The 13,069-nt window shown below is 40.9% G+C and overlaps 1 protein-coding gene across 3 annotated transcripts in view; it reads left to right on the top strand.

The window, feature by feature from the left end:
* LOC148518728 (rho GTPase-activating protein 11A-like) overlaps nucleotides 1–13,069 on the top strand; it is a 52,432-nt gene that overhangs the window by 33,767 nt on the left and 5,596 nt on the right. For all 3 annotated transcript variants that reach the window (XM_088477050.1, XM_088477049.1, XM_088477051.1), the window contains exons 8-9: nucleotides 12,581–12,655; nucleotides 12,732–12,819. In XM_088477050.1, the coding sequence (XP_088333176.1) occupies nucleotides 12,581–12,655; nucleotides 12,732–12,819 (163 nt within the window). The remainder of the gene's footprint in view (nucleotides 1–12,580; nucleotides 12,656–12,731; nucleotides 12,820–13,069) is intronic.

Genomic DNA, 13,069 nt, shown 5'->3' with positions numbered 1-13,069 from the left:
TCTCCTCTCCACAGACGCAAGTCTGAGAGGGTGGGTTGCGGACTCTGGGAAAACATTTTCAGGGTCACTGGACTCAGCGGTAGGCAGGACTGCCTATAAACATCCTAGAATTACGGGCAGTATTTTATGCGCTCCAGCTGGAGCATCCTCTATTGCAGGGTCAGGCAATCGGAGTACAGTTGGACAATGCCATGGCTGTGGTATATATGAACAGGCAGGGCGGCACCAGAAGCCGGGCCGCCATGAGGGAAGCAAGTCGAATTCTTCTTTGGGTAGAGGAATTTGCAGTGGAGATTTCAGCAATTTTCATCCCAGGAGTAGAAAATTGGGAGGCCGACTACCTCAGTCGGCTTGACATTCATCTGGGAGAATGGTCACTCAATCCACAAGTATTTCACCAACTGACTCTGCGTTGGGGTCGACCTCAGGCTGACCTCATGGCGCCGAGGTTGAACCACCAATTGCCAGTTTACTGCTCCCGAACGAGGGACCCGCAGTGGATGCACTGACACCGTGGCAGTTTCACTACGTATACCAGTTCCCCCCTTTTCCGCTCATCCCTCGAGTGTTTCAAAGAATCAAGCGAGAAAACGTCAGGGTGCTACGAGTAGCTCCAGATTGGCCCAAACGAGCGTGGTCCTCCCACATACGGAGTCTGTTGATAGACGAGCCGTGGGCGCTTCCTCTACAAGAAGACCTCCTTCTTCAGGGTCCGTTTATTTATCAGGACTTAAGGCGCCTTTGTTTGATGGCGTGGCTATTGAAAGGGCCATCCTCAGGAAGAAGGGTATCCCATCCAGTGTGATTCCTACCATGATTCGGGCTCTGAAGAAGGTTACGTCTAAACATTACTACAGGTTATGGAAGACGTACGTAGCTTGGTGTGAACGCCACAGTTCACCTCCGTCAGTATTTAAGGTATCACGCCTCCTTCTTTTTCTTCAGGCCGGTTTAACAGCAGGCCTTCGTCTTGGTTCCTTTAAAGGTACAGGTGTTCGCGCTATCCATTTTATTTCAGAGGAAATTAGCCTTATTGCCGGATATCCAGACCTTTCTACAGGGAGTAGTCAGAATTCAGCCTCCTTTTGTGACTCCTACAGCACCATGGGACTTGGATTTGGTCCTGTCTTTTCTCCAGTCTGATACCTTTGAGCCGTTACTCAGGTGGAGATAAAGTATTTAACCTGGAAGGTTGTTTTTCTTTTGGCATTCGCGAGGCATGTGTCTGAGCTGGGTGCTCTATCCTGTTGTCTGCCTTATCTAATTTTCCATGAGGATAGGGCGGAGTTGCGTACGCAGATGTCTTTTTTTTTTTTTTCCTAAAGTTGTATCTGCTTTTCATATAAACCAACCAATTGTGGTCCCAGTGTTCAAGGATGAGTCGCTAGCCTCTAAATCCTTGTTGGAGCACTTCGGATTTATGTCGACAGAACTGCTTCTCTCCGAAAGTCGGATGCACTTTTTGTTCGGTTTGATCTGGCGCGACCGGGTTGGCCGGCTAAAAATCAAACCATTTCAAGATGGATTTGTCTGACTATCAGACAGGCTTATATGGTGGCTTCAAGACAACCACCTGTTTCCAGTACGGCGCATTCAACGCACTCTGTAGGTCCTCCACGGGTAGTCTGCTCGTGGGGTCTCCTTTAAACCATCTTTGTTGAGCGGCCACTTGGTCAGGCAGGCATACTTTTATAAAGTTTTATTGTTTTGATACTTTTGCGGCCTCTGCTTCAGAGTTTGGCCATGCAGTTTTGCAGGATTCTCAGTGCTTTCCCGCCCAGGATGTGAGCTCTGGGACATCCCCACTGTACTGAGACTCCAGTGTCCCCTAGTGAATGAAGGAGAAACCAGGATTTTGGTACTTACCGATAAATCCCTTTCTCCGATTCCACAGGGGACACTGGACGCCCACCCTGCGCTGTTCCACCTGCATAAGTTATTTTCCAGGTTCAGACTGTTGTTTTTTATCCAGGGTCTGATTGGAATGTTGTTGTTGTTTCTTTTATAATACTATTTACTTCTTTGTACATGAATGCTGTAGCTTTTCTATCTCCTTTCTCCTTATGTTCCAGCTCCCCTCGGGCACAGTTTATTTAGACTGACCTGTAGGGGGGTATAGGGGAGGAGCTAGCTACCATTCAGATTTTTAAAGGTGCCAGCTCCCGTTTAACCCACCTCTCTACCCCACTGTACTGAGACTCCAGTGTCCCCTGTGGAATCGGAGAAATGGATTTATCGGTAAGTACCAAAATCCTGATTTTGCCGGTGATTTGTACTGCTAACACTGAAGGAACTATGGAGAGGTAAGTATTGAAGAAATGGGTGCATGGTATCCAGTGTAGGCACCCCCTCCACCCAGGAGTCCGTGTGCACCGCACACCCTGCACTCATTATAGATACGCAACTGTGACCACCCTTTGCTTTCAAACGGCATCAATTCTTCTAGGTACACTTGCACAAAGTCAGGGATTTTGTAGGATTATAGTCAGGTGTGTGATTAACCAATCATACCAAACAGGTGATAATGTTCATCATTTTCATATGTAGGTTGAAACAGTCATTACAAAGGTGAGGTTGTGGAAGACCGTTTCATGTCACAGGTCATACACTATGGCAAGACTGAGTACAGCAACAAGACACAAGGTAGTTACACTGCATCAGCAAGGTCTCTCCCAGGCAACGATTTTAAAGCAGGCTGGGGTTTCAAGATATGCTGTTCAAGCTCTTTTGTAGAAGCACAAAGAAACAGGCAACGTTGAGGACCGTAGACGCAGTGGTCGGCCATGGAAACTTAGTACATCAGATGACAGACACATCATGCTTACTTTCCCTTCGAAATCGGAAGATGTCCAACAGTGCCATCAGCTCAGAACTGCCAGAAAGCAGTGGGACCCAGGTACACCATCTACTGTTCATGGAAGAATTGCAGCCAAAAAGCCATACTTTCGATATAGAAACCAGGCCAAGCGACTCAACTATGCATGAAAACATAGGAACTGGGGTGCAGAAAAATGGCAGCAGGTGCTCTGGACTGTTGAGTGAAAATTTTAAATATTTGGCTGTAACAGAAGGCAGTTTGTTCGTCAAAGGGCTGGAGAGCGGTACAATAATGAGTGTCTGCAGGCAACAATGAAGCATGGTGGAGGTTCATTGCAAGTCTGGGACTACATTTCAGCAAATTGAGTTGGGGATTTGGTCAGGATTAATGGTGTCCTCAATGCTGAGAAATACAGGCATGTACAGTCAGGTACATAAATATTGGGACATTGACAGAATTTTCATATTTTGGCCTCTATTCACCACCACAATGGCTTTGAAATGAAACAAACGATGTGCTTTAACTGCAGACTTTCAGATTTAATTTGAGGGTAATTCCATCCAAATCAGGTGAACGGTGTAGGAATTACAACGGTTTCTATATGTGCCTCCCACTTTTTAAGGGGCCAGAAGTAATGGGACCAACTAAACCATCCTAAATCTAACTTTCACTTTTTAATACTTTGTTGCAAATTCTTTACAGGCAATTACAGCCTGAAGTCTGGAACGCATAGACATCACCAGACGCTGGGTTTCATCCCTGGTGATGCTCTGCCAGGCCTCTATTGCAAATGTCTTCAGTTCCTGCTTGTTCTTGGGGCATTTTCCCATCAGTTTTGTCTTCATCAAGTGAAATGCATGCTCAATCAGATTCAGGTCAGGGGATTGACTTGGCCATTGCATAACATTCCACTTTTTAGCATTAAAAAACTCTTTGGTTGCTTTTGCAGTATGCTTCGGGTCATTGTCCATCTGCACTGTGAAGCGCCGTCCAATGAGTTCTGAAGCATTTGACTGAATATGAGCATATAATATTGCCCGAAACACTTCAGAATTCATTCTGCAGCTTTTGTCAGCAGTCACATCATCAATAAATACAAGGGAACCAGTTCCATTGACAGCCATACATGCCCATGCCATGACACTACCACCACCATGCTTCACTGATGAGGTGGTATGTTTTGGAACATGAGCAGTTCCTTTCCTTCTCCATACTCCTCTCTTCCCATCACTCTGGTACAAGTTGATCTTTGTCTCATCTGTCCATAGGATGTTGTTCCAGAACTGTAATGGCTTTTTTAGATGTTGTTTGGCAAACTCTAATCTGGTCTTCCTGTTTTTGAGGCTCACCAATGGTTTACATCTTGTGGTGAACCCTCTATATTCACTCTTGTGAAGTCTTCTCTTGATTGTTGACTTTGATACATATACACCTACCTCCTGGAGAGTGTTCTTGATTTGGCCAACTGTTGTGAAGGGGTTTTTCTTCACCAGGGAAATAATTACTCTGTTTTCACAGTTGTTTTCCGTGGTCTTCTGGTGTTGCTGAGCTCTCCGGTGCGTTCTTTCTTTTTAGGAATGTTCCAAACAGTTGATTTGGCCACACCTAATGTTTTTGCTATCTCTCTGATGGGTTTATTTTGATTTTTCAGCCTAATGATGGCTTGCTTCACTGATAGTGACAGCTCTTTAGATCTCATATTGAGAGTCGACAGCAACTGATTCCAAATGCAAACGTCACACCTAGAATCAACTCCAGACCTTTTACCTGCTTAATTGATAATGAAATAACGAGGGAATAGCCCACACCTGTCCATGAAATAGCTTTTGGCCCCTTAAAAAGTGGGAGGCACATATAGAAACCGTTGTAATTCCTACACCGTTCACCTGATTTGGATGTAATTACCCTCAAATTAAATCTGAAAGTCTGCAGTTAAAGCACATCTTGTTTATTTCATTTCAAAGCCATTGTGGTGGTGAATAGAGGCCAAAATATGAAAATTCTGTCAATGTCCCAATATTTATGCACCTGACTGTACTTATCCATCATGCAATACCATCAGGGAGGCGTCTAATTGGCTCCAAATTTATTCTGCAGCAGGACAACAACCCCAAACATATACAGCCAATGTCATTAAGAACCATCTTCAGCATAGAGAAGAACAATTATCCTGTAATGGATGATGTGGCCCCCACAGAGCCCTGAGACAGAAGGGTTCGAGCAAGCCTACATCCACAGAAGATCTTCGGTTAGTTCTACAAGATGTTTGGAACAACCTCCCTGCCGAGTTCCTTCAGAAACTGTGTGCAAATGTACCTAGAAGAATTGATGCTGTTTTGAAGGGCAAAGGGTGGTCACAATAAATATAGATTTGCTATAGATTTCTGAGTTCATTCACTTTATTTTTATCAATAAACAAAATGCAAACTATTAACACTTGTATTTTTGAAAACATTCTTACTTTGCAGCATATTTTCTACACCTGCATAAAACTTTTGCACAGTACTGTATATATTATATAAACATTATTATTTTTTTTTATTTTTTTTTTACTTACAGTAATCAGATTGTGGTTTGTTTGGACACACAAAGCTGATCACAGGCACAGTCTCCCAGCTCTGCCTGTCAGAGCAGAGCTGGAGTCAGTGTAATGGGGGAAAGCCCTAATAACGCCATCTCCTGGTAGTCGTATTTTTACAGGGCTACCCCTGGTGTTTTTTTTTTACAATTTTATCTTTAGTCCATTTGAAGCAGGTTTCATTTCCCATTACAAGTTTGAGGCGAATTTAATAGCTTGGAGTAGTTTTTTATGAAAACTGCTCCAAAAGCCCTTTAAACCATTTAGCTGATACTAAAATAATGTGAAAAATAGGAGTGTGGTATAAGAGATAGAAATTAGATAGACAATGTCTAGATCGATCCCAGATGTTAGACGGTTAATAGGTCGACACACTAAAGGTCGACATGGAAGATGGTCGACAGGTACAAAAGGTCAACATGGAAGAAGGTCGACAGGTACAAAAGGTCAACATGGAAGAAGGTCGACAGGTACAAATGGTCGACACCTTTTTTTTTTTTGCTGAAATACCATTCGGACCCTTGCGGGCTCGGTTCTCTCGCCACTCTGCGGGCACGGTGGCTTGCTGCACTCGCCACATGGATTTATTCCCCCTCCATGCCCACTTGGATGGTAGGGAATGATGTTGGACACTGGCTCATCTTAAGTGTCTAACCCTAAACCTAACCCATTTTTATGTCGACCATTTTCTTGTCTACCTTTGACCCTGTCGACCTTCGTACCTGTCGACCTTCTTACCTGTCGACCTTCTTACCTGTCGACCTTCTTACCTGTCGACCTTCTTACACGTCGACCTTCTTACACGTCGACCTTCTTACATGTCGACCTTCTTACATGTCGACCTTCTTACATGTCGACCTTCTTACATGTCGACCTTTTGTACCTGTCGACCTTTTGTACCTGTCGATCTATTGACTGTCTAACATCTGGGGTCGATCTAGACATTGTCTAACTAATTACTGTCTATCTACAGTCCGGCATCCAAAAATAGAGACTCATTTCTTTCAGTATATACTGAATAGCATGTTTAACATCCCATCGTCCACAAACTAAACTTCCTATGTATTTTATTATCCTGACTTCGATTTTCATGTTCTCTTTGGCCAGTGATTTACTCATTATGGCTCTATAATATTTGAAACTTTTATAATTTTTGGAACTTGTTCTTCTATTGTTGTGTTGCAGCCATTTTATGGGCTAATCCAATGTTACTGAGCATGCAGCCCATCTATTAGCATGGAATCAGTGATTAGGGCCATATTCAATTGCCGGCGATAAGTCCCGGACTTTTCGCATGGTCCACTTTTCGCCGTCATCGCTACTTTTCCGGAGGCAAAACCATCGCGCTCATCCCCGCTTTTCACCCTATTCCATTGCAAAGGACGCGAAAACGCGCCCCGGCAAAACTCAAACAGGCGAAAAGTGCTGTCAGATTTGGGGAAATCAGGCTGACACCCCCAAAAGATGCACTGACATGGGGGTTCACTATGGATACCCCCCGAGTAGTCCTGCTGAAGGTATTTGGGGTGCTTAAATGCTCTCAATTGCTGCTATTTCGCGTCTCTGCACAAGTGGTGAAGAATAGCATTTAACAGTTTTTGTTTTTTTTCTAAAAATAAGTGGTCCCAGCAAATTTGGGGTACATGAAAATGGGTGCAAGCATGGTTAAAAATCGCTAAAGTGATGTTTTAAAAAATGCACCTTCAGCAATCACCTGCAATCAAAAAAACACCTGGGGCATATATAATTATGCAAAACCTACAGCTTGGTGTCTGGTCATGCTACTAATCTCTTAATTTGACAGTTTTCTTTTAACAAAAGGCAAGCTTTACCACTTGTTCTCCATTGGTATTTGTGTTTCATATCTTTAAGTGTCGGTATACTATTTTTCAGAGGACTCAAGGGGCCTAAATTAAAGTTGCACTGAAGTCAGCCAGAGACCCAGCTGTATTCTGTGCTCTGCTATAAATATGGATCTACACTTGTATTCAGAGTTTGCCACATTGACCCCCATCCATGCACTTGTGAAAGAAGATGTCTCCGTTATTAGCTCGTATATGCATCAGGCTTTATCCAATGTCTGGCAGCCAGGACGCGCATTGGCCCATTGTGGAAAGTGAGAATTGGATTACTATCCGTAGCAAACCTGTTAAAACTTATCTGTCTCTAAACAGCAATCTGAAATTTAGTTTTAATCAAATTGAGTTGGTCAGTAATTGTCCTACGTCCGATGTGGTTTCAGAGTGTCTCTGTAAAATGGTTTTTAATGATTTACAGTATTATTTTGGACCATCTTCCATATCTGATACAAATAACACTAGGTAATTTATTTATTTATTTTTTGTAGGCTGCTGTAGCGTCTGCACAGGATGACCCTTTCCATCCTTGAAATTTGCATTTATTATTGTCAGTCTCCAACATATGTTTAAATGATCCTCTCGTTCTTATCCTTTTTTTTTTTTTTTTAATTTATTTTTTTATTGAAGCGTCATGCATAACATATTTTCCATAAAAGAAAATATAATACAAAGACAAAACGGCAATATAATAGAATGGTACAAATATATATCACTATATATATTAAGTTGTCATTATAAGTTTCATTGTAGCAATGTAATATCTTTTACAAATATAATCAGCAGATATATTTTCATTTGCATAAACAATATATAACAAATTAGATGAAATTAAAAGAGAGAAAAAAAAAAAGGAAAAAAGAAGTCTCTCCTCCTCCCCCCTGTCGACCCGTCTAATTAGAATCTCCATCCAAGATGATGGGTGGATCATTATCAACCATTCTTAATAAGTACCATGAAGTATTATGGAGACTTTGATGTATTTGACGTCTCATATCTATGGACAGCGTAGATATGTAACTTTCCCACATGTTGAAGAATCTCTCCGTTTTGTATTCTTTCTCCAAAATAACCTCCACCCATTCCATTCGAAATAAATGAAACATTTTAGAACTGAATAGTGATAAGGATGGGGTAAGTGGTGATATCCATTCTTGTAAAATAGTTTTGCGGGCTGCCGCACTTATAGCCATTAGTGGTCTCTTCCCTCCTTTGCTTATCTTAACATTTGGTGGTAGGATGCCTAATACCGCCCATTCTGCTGTTAATGGCAAATAACTCACTAAGCTGGTCTGACTAATGGACAAAGCCAGAAACAATGAAACAAATTTGCGTTTTCCTCTCCACATCGGTAGCAAGAATGTGAAATTGAACGACCCATTTTAAAACTTCTTTTTGGGGATAGATACGCTCGGTGGAAAATATTTAAAAACATCTCCACATACATGGCTGACGGGAACTGTTTACGGGAAGTTTCAAGTGCCTTCAGTAAGTCATTGATAGTTAGTGAAGGGAAATGAATCAACCACTTTGCCATACCTGTAGTTGAATTTGAATGCTCTATATTATCCGTTAAGGCAGTATAATAGTGGGAAATAGCTTTCCCAGTAACATGAGAACACATAAATAGTGTATCTACCTAATTTTCCCAGTCATTATCTGTAAAGTTACTGACCACTGAACTAATATAGTGCTTTGCTTGGAGGAAGGCTATGGGATAACCTGCTATGGTCGGATATCTATCCACCGCCTCTGAGAACGATGATAATTGTTTTGTGGTTTTATTGACCAAGCATCCTATGTTATTAATCCCTCCAATCTTCCATAAATTGAATGGGTAATTAGCACGGCCTACTTGAAAGTTTGAATTATGCAACAGTGGAAGAAATAGCGTGTTATAAGAGCTTAACTTGGCTTTATGTCTAATCATATGCCAAAGCTTTCTGGTGTTCCATAATAATGGGTTAATTTTTAAGTCTGAAGGTATTTTTTGATCTTGAAGATGTAGAAAAGCTATCAAACTCTTATAGGTAAAAATTCTCTTTCCAATGAAGTGTTTGCATAAATATCGCAGTCATGGTGCCAGTCAGACAAATATCTGCACATAGCTGCCCAATTATATTGTTTTATGTCTGGAAATCCCAGTCCACCGTTACTTCTATGTTGTTGTAATCTAAGTAAACTTATTTTTGGTCTTTTACCATTCCAAATAAATTGTCTGAACATCTTATTAATATTTTGTAAATCTATGACTGTTAAAAACAAGGGGAGAGCTTGAAGATAGTAGAGGAGTCTCATAAAAGACACTATTTTAATTAAGTGTATTCTACCCAAATATGATAGGGAAATGTTTCTCCAACCCTCCAGCTCCTCTGAGATCTTTTTTATAATTTGCGTATAATTTAAAGAATAGAGATTGCCAATATTACGGGGCAGACATACCCCCAAATATTTAAAATGATTTTTAGTTTGATGAAGAAGAGTATTTCCCATCATCAACGGCTGCATAGGTCCCGAATCTAAGCAGAGTGCCACTGATTTTTCCGCATTTACTGCAAATCCTGACAGTTTCTCAAATCTGTGTAGAATCCGGGAAATAGGGTTTAGAGAAATGGATGGATCAGCCAAATATAATAATACATCATCAGCAAATGCCATTATTTTGATTTCCCTGGATCCAACACAAATTCCCCCAAACTCCGCACACTCATCCAATATGTGAAATAAAGGATCTATCGCCAAATTGAATAATAGAGGAGAAAGGGGACAACCCTGTCTGGTTCCCCGATGTAACTCTATAGAATTACTGCGATGTCCGTTAATAATTAATGTTGTGGATGGTGTAGTGTACAAGTATTTCACCATATCCATGAATACAGAACCAAATTCTCTCTCTTGGAGTATGTTAGAGGTTTGGCCACAGAACTGAATCAAATGCTTTCATTGTGTCAAGGCTCAATAATATGCCTTTGCTGGTGTGTGTTTTAGATGATTCTATGATTGCCGCTATGGCTGCTCTGATCCCTCGAACGGAATGATGACCCTTCACAAACTCCAACTGGTGGGAAGTTAATAAATGGGGAAGAATCGATTGTAGGCGATTTGCCATAATCTTAGCAAAAAGTTTTGTGTCTGTATTCATTAGACTAATAGGTCTGTATGAGTCCATAAAAGTTGGATCCTTTTGTGGTTTGGGAAGTAATATAGTATTCGTGTCTGTAAAATGTGGGAACCTTGTGTGTCGGGTAAGTAAATCATTAAATAGTTCAACTGGGGCTGGTGCTACTTGTTGTTTTAAGAGCTTAAAATATTCGTTGGATAGGCCATCCGGACCGGGGGATTTGCCCAAATGTAAACTCAAAATAACAAATAGAATTTCATCTATGGAAATATCTTTATAGAGCATCTCTTTTTGGTAAAGTAGCTTCCAACAACATCTGACAATGGGCATCAGAATCAAATGGTTGATCTTTATAGAGCTTTGAATAATATTTTTCAAATAATTTGACTATTTCTTCGTTAGAATTTACACTCAAATTTGTGGAGGGGTTTCTAAATAAAGTTATATATGTTCTTTTTGTACTGGCTTAGACATTCGAGCAAGTAATTTATCAGCCTTTTTTCCCCATCTAAAAAAATTTTGTTTGGAAAAGAGAACATCATCTTTTTTCGCCTGGTGTAAAAGATAACTGTCTAGTGCTTGTTTAGCTTGTTTATATCCCTCATTTAATGTCACAGTGGAATTATTAATATAGTCTTGTAATGCAGATGACATTGAATTGTAAAGGGCATTATAGGTTTTCTTTGCCTCCCTGCGTTGTCTCGAAACATATTCTATAATGTGGCCTCGTAGCACTGCCTTGGATGCCCCCCAGAAGATTGTTGGAGTCTCCCAGGCTTGTAAATTATCATCCTGAAAATTCATCCATTGGGTGAGTAAAAAATCTTTAAAATTATCAGAGTTATAGAGATAGGCCGGGAAACGCCAAAAACCCGGACCGCTAGTTGTGCGTCCCAATTTTAGGACTGTGGCGTGATCTGATATTAAAATAGGATGGATATCAGCATCTTGAACGAAAGAAACAAGTACATCTGAAGTGAGGAATTTATTTATTCGTCACCATGTGTAGTGAACTGCAGAGTGGAATGTAAACATTTTCCCTGACGGATTAAATAATCTCCATACATCAGTGAGCTGGAGGGTTATGGAGAGGTTTTGGAATTGTTGCCAAAGTGCTTGAGATCTGGACAATGGGGAGGGTTGTCTGTCTAGTGAATTATTTTCTACTGCATTGAAATCTTCGGCTAAGATCATTTGGTATGTTGTGCGTTGTGCTAATAATTGTATTATTTTCCCAAGAAAATCGTGGGGATTTATGTTTGGTGCATAACTGTTTACCAGGGTATATTTGCTCCCCCATATTTCTACATCTAGAATGAGATATCTTCCCTCAGGGTCCATGACTGTATTTAGAATAGTATAATGTAAGTTTTTATGGAAGATAACAGCTACTCCTCTTGTTTTCCTACAATAGATTGCCGTAATACAATCTCCTATCCAAGGGGCACGTAAGAGGACATTTGGAGTTAAATTGAATTGAAGGGTTTGTCAATTTAACCAGAAAGATACCTTTGTAGACCACTTTCTTTTTTTTCAATATTCTATTTTACTATATCAGCAAGAATATATGTATTACTATGGTCAATTTACAGATCTCCCTATTTGAATCTCCATATTATATGAGTTGATTATACTATTCCCGTGGGGGGGGGGGAACGATTAGGAGATTTGTTGAGCATCAACCTTTGTTTAGCTAGAATTGGGTCTGTAAATATGAGTGATTGCCCATTTTCGGTGACCCTAAGTTTGGCCGGGTATAACAAGGCAAACCGGCGGTTGTGGGTATGTAAATAACTGCACACCTCGGAAAATAATTTACGCTCCTGAGAAACTGCGGCCGAAAAATCATGGAAAATAAGACTCCTATAGTGATATAGAATTTGTTCTTTTGCTCTGTAATCTAAAAACCTTGCGATTATTGGTCGGGGTTTACCTTGCATGGGGCGTCCATCTGGGCCTAGTCTATGTGCCCTTTCAATTTGTGGTGTGGAGAATTCACCGGTTAAACCTAATGCTGCCGGAAGATCCTTACTTAAAAATTCGTGAAGCAAGGCTCCAATTATTGATTCGGGGATACCGATAAATCGGAGATTATTCCGTCTATGACGGTTCTCCAAATCGTCTATCTTATTACGCATTTCTTGAAAAGTAGTGTCATTATTGGAACTTTGTTGTTGTAATTCTTGTATTCTTATCCTTTTTTAAAGGAATTGTCAATGAGGCTTTCAATAAGCTGAGGTCTGGCCTTGGTCCTTCAAATGCTACTCCAGATCGTGGGTCAGGTGAGAGCAGGTTTGGTCTCAGGTAAATCACTCCCGTTTTGGGAGCCCTCTAGTGACTAATGTTTGCGTTTGGCAGATGAGCTGTTGCTGCCTCAGCGAAGCAAAACTAAGCGCAAAGCGTCGGAGGATTCAGCGTCTGGAGAACAATGTACAGCCAAGAAACGGTACAGATCACCTCTATGCAGGATACTATCACTCAATGATCATACTATACACCACTCCCTACATTAAGAGGGATATGTACCATACCTTGTGAAACGTGAAGAAGTTACCCATGGCAACCAATCTCCTACTAGCTAGCATTTATGAAGTGCATTCTATAAAATGATTTGGAAGCTGATTGGAGAAGTTGCGATTAGTAAACAATCTGCTTCTACCTATCAACTTATAGAATGTACTTGATAAATGCTAGCT

Source organism: Taudactylus pleione, unplaced genomic scaffold, assembly GCF_031769625.1.
Source record: "Taudactylus pleione unplaced genomic scaffold, aTauple2 ptg000199l, whole genome shotgun sequence".
NCBI lineage: Eukaryota > Metazoa > Chordata > Amphibia > Anura > Myobatrachidae > Taudactylus > Taudactylus pleione.
This window is presented reverse-complemented; position numbering and strand designations above follow the sequence as displayed.